Source organism: Centruroides vittatus, unplaced genomic scaffold, assembly GCF_030686945.1.
Source record: "Centruroides vittatus isolate TY-2023 unplaced genomic scaffold, ASM3068694v2 contig_2572, whole genome shotgun sequence".
NCBI lineage: Eukaryota > Metazoa > Arthropoda > Arachnida > Scorpiones > Buthidae > Centruroides > Centruroides vittatus.
The window spans coordinates 1-7964 of NW_027121633.1; the positions used below are offsets into that span (position 1 = coordinate 1).

The 7964-nt window shown below is 35.3% G+C and overlaps 1 protein-coding gene across 1 annotated transcript; it reads right to left on the reverse strand.

Annotated features, from left to right (window-relative positions):
- Positions 1–4641: 4641 nt before the first annotated feature.
- Positions 4642–7604, reverse strand: LOC136971514 (juvenile hormone acid O-methyltransferase-like; the record flags this gene model as incomplete). The annotated part of the gene is made up of 3 exons (XM_067265972.1): positions 7296–7604; positions 5502–5709; positions 4642–4830 (listed from the first exon to the last, which is right to left on the reverse strand). Coding segments are annotated over exons 1-3 (684 nt in total), but the record flags the coding sequence as incomplete, so codon positions are not given.
- Positions 7605–7964: the final 360 nt, after the last annotated feature.

A 7964-nucleotide genomic window follows, 5' to 3' on the forward strand; every position in this document is an offset into this window, starting at 1 on the left:
CTCACAATATGACATGTATTCAATATAGTGGCCTTCTGTAGTGTGATGTATGTGTTTCTATTCAATTGTAATGTGCCCAGGCTTTTGTGTAGTGTGTTGGTATGACACCTGTAGAAGGAGAGAACAACAGGTACAATAAGCACCCTATCCATCCTCCACAGATGCCTTATTTCCTGGGCGAGTTCTGTGTACTTGCTAATTTTTTCAGTGCATGCGTTTTGTATATTGTGAGTGTTTGGAATGGATATGTCTATAATGTATGTGATTTTATTGTGTTTGTCAATGAGTATGATGTCTGGTCTGTTGTGGTAAATTGTTTTATCTGTGATTATGGCTCTGTCGTAGTACATTTTGTGCGTGTTGTTTTCCAATACTGTCTGTGGAATGTTATCTTGTAGTATGGTTTGTGGATGTCTACTAATTTGTGTTTCTTTGCAAGCTCTTGGTGTATTATATTTGCTACTTGATTATGTCTGTGTAAATAATCTGTCTGTGCCATGAGCTTGCAACCAGATGGTGATGTGTTGTATAGTTTCTGGCATAATGTGACATTTTCTGCATGTGTCATTTGTGAGTGTTGCATCTTTGAGTATGTGTTTTCTGTAGTTTTTAGTATTTATGACCTGATCCTGTATGGCGATCATGAATCCTTTCCGTCTCCCCAAAGAGGCATCCCCGAGCTAACCAGCTGTTTGACGCAGTTTTGTCAACAAAATCCTGGGCAGATCGTAAGGATGCCTGCCATGGAGTGCCTTTTCGAGCCCACGATTGCTTAATGGTGTCTATGCTTTTTATATGTTGTGTTTTGTCCATATGATGTGAAGTGTAAGTTTAATGGTGTGTTATTTGAGTCTGCTAGAGTTACTGCTTTATGTAATTGTGATGTTTCTTGTTTTTTGTAGAAAAACTCTCGCAGTGACTGTATTTGTTTGTAGTGAAGGTTAACTATGTCAATCAGGCCACGTCCGCCATCTTTACGTGAAAGGGTTAATCTTTCTGTGGCGGATTTAGGATGATGTTGTTTTATGCTTAGTAAGTGTTGTTCTTGTTTTCCTTTGGAGTTGCTCGAGATCTGTGTGAGTCCAATGTATAACTCCAAAAGAATATGTGAGTACTGGAATGACATATGTGTTTATTGCTTTAACTGTGTGTTTTGCATTTAACTGTGTTCTGAGAATAGCATTTAACCTACTTTGGTATTCTTTAATTAATCTTTGCTTTATTTGTGTATGTTCTGTTAGTTTGGCCTGTTGGAATCCTAAATACTTGTAGAACTCGCCCTCTTCCATGGATTCAATAACGTCTCTATTTCCAAGTGCAAAATCTTCTTTCTTCAGGATTTCTTTTTCTATGTGAAGTGTTTTGCATTTATCTAGGCCAAATTCCATTTGTATGTCCTTGGTGTATGAATGTGTGATTTGTAGGAGTTGATGAAGTTGTTTTTGTGTGGATGCATAAAGTTTTATGTCATCCATGTACATGAGATGTGACAGTGTATACTGTGTTGTTTTTTCATGTCTGATATTGTAACCATATTGCGTGTTGTTTAACATGTTGGATAATGGATTCAGGGCTAGGCAGAACCAGAGAGGACTCAAGGAATCTCCTTGAAAAATTCCTCGCCTAATAAAAATTTGGTTTGTTTGTATGGAAGTGTTACTAACCCTGAGATGTAGTGTTGTTCTCCAGTGCTGCATACTGTTTTGAAAGAATGCAATGAGTGATGGATGTATTTTGTACATGTGTAGAATATGTAGCAGCCAACTGTGTGGAACACTGTCGAATGCTTTTCTGTAGTCTATATATGCCATGTGTATGTTTCTGTGTTGTTTGTGTGCTTGCCGTAGAATGACTGAATCTATGAGTAACTGTTCTTTTGCATCCCCTTGTGATTTCTACGGCAACCTTTTTGTTGTTCCGTTAGAAATGTCGTGTTCTTCAACATGTTTGTATATTTTGTTTGCAATACAGGATGTCAATAATTTGTAGAGTGTTGGAAGACATGTAATTGGTCTGTATTGTGTGGGGTCTGTGGTATTGTTGTTTTTAGGTTTCATGTAGGTGATGCCCTGAATAAGAAAATTTGGCATGTCTTGTGGATTGATGATGATGTGTGTTAGGTGTTTAGCTAGTTCCTGGTGCAGTGATGTAAACTTTTCGTACCAGAAATTGTGAATGTTGTCTACACCAGGTGTCTTCCAGTTGTGTGTTCTGTTAACAGTGTATTGGAAATCATGTATGCTTATTTCAACACAGGGCATAGTTGGTATGTTGTGTAAGTTTCTGTTCTCCTCCTCGATCCAGCCTGCTTCAGCATTGTGCGTGACAGCACTGGACCAAAGAGAAGACCAATATGTTGTGAGTTCTTCTTCTGTTGGTGTGCCACTGTGCTGTGTATCAGTGTTTGCTTTGTTATTAATTTGTCTCGTAAAAGAGTTTTTCATTGTTTGTAAATAATTTATTTTGTTGTTTTCGTAGTGTACATGTTTTGTATCGTTTGAGTCTACGTGCTTTGGCAGCAAGTTTTTGTTTTAGTGTATCAATGTATTCTGTAATGTGTGTGTTGTGATGTTCGTGTTTTGTGTGTGTTTTTAATTTCTTGAAAATGTTTTCGAGCTGTTTTCCTTAATTTGGGTGTTATGTTGCTTTTAGTGTATTGTGTCAGCCTGCCTAATTGCTGTCTAATGTCATTTATTTGTATTTCTATTCTTCTCTGCCAGGCAGGCTTGTGATAGAATTGTGTTTTCTGTGTATTTGTCTGTGATTGTACTTTCAGTCCATGGTGTGTCACTACTGTGACTGCCCCAGCATAAACTAATGTATGAATGTCTGCGAGTGTAGAAATTGAATTAATGTAGTGTGGTATTAAGTGAGTGTTTACATAATTTAGTGTTTTTCCTACTTCCTTTGACGTGTTGATTTTTGGTATTCGTGGTCGTTGTGTGGGATCTGTGCCTGTATATTTAGTGAGTGTTTCCTGAAATATAAGTGAGAGCGTATTAACTAAATCCATGTCTATGTTATCAGTGATGGATGAGGAAGTGTCTGTAGTATCATTAGTGGTAATTGTTGTATGTGTGTTATTATCAATGCTTGTTGCTAGATTATCCTGACAGGTTACATGATCTTCATTAATGTTAGATGTTTCTGTCTGTTGATGTATTTGATCAGCAACCTGTTGTTTGATAAGTTCAAGTGTTGTTTGTGGAATAAGGTTGTTGTGTATAATTGTTCTTTTTTGATCAACAACCCTTTGTTCGGTGACAGTTAGGTGAGGATACTGTTGTGTGAATCTATGGTGTAGTTGTTGTCTGTATGCTGTCATGTTTGTTTCGAGTTTTGTGATTGTGTAGTAAGTACGGATGATAAACTCGTTCATTTCTAATGTCCATTTCATCCGTTGGCGTGGTTTATTATTATTATTATTATTATTATCAACGTTACCTATGGTAGCGAACATGGCGGCTCGTCTCTGAAATAGTGGGGACTCACGTTCTAACCTAATCTAACCTATTCTAATAATTTGGTTGGCAAAAATTATGGTAATTTATTAGAATAGGTTAGGTTAGGTTAGAATCTGCGTCTCTACTGTTTCTTCTGTTTGCTGGAATCGGAGACGAGCCGCCATGTTCGCTACCATAGGTAACATCATTCACCTTATTATTATAGCCGTTATTAGCCCGATAGCATACAACAGGGGTTGTCTTTGCTATTACGATGAATTGGGTTTAGTAGAGTTGTTTGTTGATAATCAAAGTAATTATTATAATTGAAATAAACACGATTAAGATTCTTAAACGAAGGAGAAATTATTTATTTTGACATCGTCACAATGCCGGACTTCAATTTTTAATGTATTTGATTCAAAATGTGGGCTCACCACTTCAAATTAGTAGTGACTTGCCCTTGTACTGTACATTATGCTTTTCCGTTAAAAACAGTCTTGCCGTTCATCTATTTAACACTTTTCACCGGGAAATTTTGAATTGAAAGAATATGACTTTTGGTAAGCATCGGAAATTTGTATGTATTTAATTGGGACATGCTGCCACAACTGTTTCTATATCCTTTCTCGGATTTTCATCTTCTTAACTCCGTTCTCGAGATTAAGGAAAGACGGACGGACCGATGACAGGAATTTATAAGTCTATAATTTTTCCAAATTGCAGCCAGTCAAGTGCGGCGAAACGATTTTGTATAAGGAGGAAAGAAGCAAATCGAGTTGTAGTTCAACTAACCAACCCATTAACTCAATAAAATGGTGTTTTTTAAACAGGTTTGTTTCTGCTTGTGCTGTTTTCAACTATCTTCGTGAAAGTAAATTATAAACACGTGTATAAACAAGCGAAATCTGCCCTAAAAGACAGTCTTCCAAAATTCTTGAATATGTCTTAAAGTAGATCTAAAGAAGACTTTTCATCGCTTGCTGACTACAGAAAATTTAGTGTAAGACTGTTCGAATGCATTTACTTTTACAAAATACCTAAATTTTGTGAAATTGAAAGAAAGAACAAACGAAATCATAAGAGGGGCAATTCTTGTTTTTTCTTATGTCCTTTACGAACGTATACATAAATATACAGCGAGGTGGTTTTTGTAATTATATTTATAACTAAAAAATTCTAATGAAATATAATTAACATTAAAGATCATTTTAAAAAATGTAAAAAATTTACCTAAAAAGTTATTTTCGTCAGAAAATGTCACGTCCTTAACTTCCAGTTTACTTTTTGTTACTCTCAAATTAAACTTTGAAAGATTATTATTAAATTCAGTTTCTAGGTCCTTACAGCTCTGGTTCAATACAAAAGGAGCAAGAATCTCATCGGCCTGTAATTATACATAAATTTTCTTTTATACCGTATTTTATCCTTTGTGGAATTCAATAATATAATTTAAATGCATTAGAGTCGAATTATAAAAGTAAAAATCCAGACCAGAATGATTCAAAATATGCGTATTAATAGAAAACGATACGAAGGAAGGATCATGACAAGACACTAATATAAACAGAGAGGGACAAACTGACTTTGCAGCACCAGCAGGGCTTTTCATCTAAAGATATATATAAACGAGTAATTATTTATTGTGACATAGTCACAATGCCGAGCTGCAATTTTTAATCCTCTTTTAATTTTATAAATTTACGTGAAATCTGGCCAAATCGACAGTTCGTACATAGTTAATCGGGTGTCTGGTTTTTAACCTTACCATATCTAGTCTCAGTTTTCAAGTATCTAACTCTGCTTTCCAGATTGACGAAAAACAAAGAGACGTTCAGACGACAGTAACAGTAATTTGAAAATTGAAGCCAAATAAGCATTGCTATTCCCCGATGGTATCACACGATACACCCCAAATATACTGCATCGTTTAGTCAAATAACAAAAACTCACACCAAGAAAACATTACAGGAGAGCACCGAATGACTCAAACCACTTTCTAGTCGAAGTAGTTGTAATAACGAATTTTATACTAATTTTATACAAAAGTATGAATACCTTTATATACTTCATCCATTCCTGGTTCTTACTTAGCTCTCGTATGATGGAAAACAGAGGACATTTTGTAATAAGAACGAAGAAGAAATATCCTCCTGGCTTCATTAACGAGGAAATAGCAGAAAACAACTTCTTAAAATCATTCACAAAATGCAAGGCGTAGAAAGACACGACTTTGTCATATTTTCCAATTTCTTTTAAATCGAACCTGAAAATGGTAAAGTTCAAATTATATTTTACATCTTCAATTAAAATCTATTTTTCAAATACATCGAGTCCTCGCTTAGTGTGAGCCCGCAGGTTTTGAAGGCATAAATTCGAGAGTTTAAAGGGGGTTCATGAACCGCAAGTTCGATAGGAAATCGATCGGATGTCGATTACACATCGCGATCAGATCAGAAAGAGAAAACCAAAGTCACAGTCATCACGAGTCAGCAAATTAGTCATCGAACATTGAATAATAGACTGGCTCAATGCCAACAACGATTGTATAAAAAAACCTGATCGGCTCTGGAAAGGGAGCGATCATCTAGGAAGGTCTGAATCCAGTGTCTCCAGTCCCGGACATAAGACTGATTCCAGCTTCCATAGTCCAGGAGGTCGTCGCATACTGTCATCAGACCACCTATCAAGGTATATCGACTTTGTAAACTCTCTCCCACTCGAGGTTAGGCCCGTGACTAATTTATTGGTTAGAGCGCGATTAGCGATAGGGATATTTTTTCCGCATTTTAGCAGTAATTATCTGTATACCTTTATTTTATGTGTATCTTTAGTGTATGTTCGCTTTTGTTAGTTAATAAACATCTATTGTTATTTGTCAAATCTGTTTCCTGTCAAAGTAAGGACGCCTGTCGACTTACTGACGCACCTCCCCACTCACTTTTTGCCCTCCTAGCCATCCAACGACAACGAGGTCGGGTTTTACCAACCCGTGCAGCGTAAGTTGTCAGCGAGGTTTTCCCCTTGACCCTCTGCTTATCTCACACTTAGCGTCTTTAATGATAGATACAAGATATTATAGATTGTCTATTATATCAGGGGTGGGCAAGCAAGAGTTCGTTGGGAGCCAAAAGGTAGGTTTTGCAAAATGCATGGGAGACGCAGTTCTGTAGTGTCGTGGCGGATAGTATGGTAAGACGAGCGGTTTTATTATATAATATAAATATAATATAAAACAAATATTGAATTTTTTTATAAACATATTTTCACGAAATTATAAAAATAAAATTATAAAAATAATAATAATAAACAGAAATTAACACTTTCAGCAAGAGCCGCATGTAACTCAAAAAGAGCCGCATTTGCCCATGCCTGTATTATATTATAACTTTATTATAAGAACTTAATTAATGACTCGAAACCGTGTCGCGCTTAATTCTTGTTAATTACGAAACGCAATGTAGCGCTTTGACGATCACTTGGCTTTCTTTGGAAAAGAAAGCCAAGTGATCGTCAAAGCGCTATATTGTGTTTCGTAATTAACAATTATAAGAACTTATTTTTTTTCGACATATATACTACATTGTTTATCTTTGTGTCTTTTTATTTAAACATACTACCTTTACTTAATCTATTATTTTTCCGAATTCACGGCTACTTATTTATAAAAAAAATGCTTTTAAATATCTTACTTTCTGTTAGAAAAATAACGTTAATTTCATAGAATAACTGGACATGGGCAATTCGGGAATAATCAACGTGATTACATTTAAGTTATTTTAATTCATTTTATTGTTTACACGGTTTCATTTAGATACTGTACTTACAAATATACAGAAAAATTTTACTTACCTTTGAATGATATCTTGAGTCTTATATTCTATTTTCTGGTCGAAAAATGTTTTTCTGGCGTACTCGATGTAATTCGGTATGACGTCGATTGCTACGATTTTCTTTACTTTTGGGCATTTCGGTAAGAGAATATTTTTGGTGGTTTTTCCTGGACCGCATCCGATGTCCAGAACAATATCCTCGTCGGACCATTCCATGGTTGGAAAAAGTAAATCCAAGAATGAACTAATATAGAGAGGGAGAAATTTCGGGCAGGTGTTTTCGTAATTTTCGGCTGTTCCATCCATGTTTTTTGAGATGACAAATAAAAATTCTGTAACATGTAAATCAGAGACTTACGAGACAGAAAGCAGAACACTTTAACCTGCCATTGAAAATTTATTTATCACGTATGTTTTTAATACGTGATAAATAAATTATATAAAAGAGAGGAGCAGGATATTCCTATAATATTAAATACAACAAGTCCCAACGCCTGCAAGTTTACTCGCGTGAATATAAAAAAAAATATAAAATTTAAGTAAACATTATCTTTGATAATGGAAAAATATGGGAATTTGTGAGATATAATTTAAAAGCACAAACTGTCATTTAGAAATATTTATACTATTGAAGTTGGATAATAGAATTTAATGCTTACCTCGAAGAACGAAAAAATATTTCAGCTTC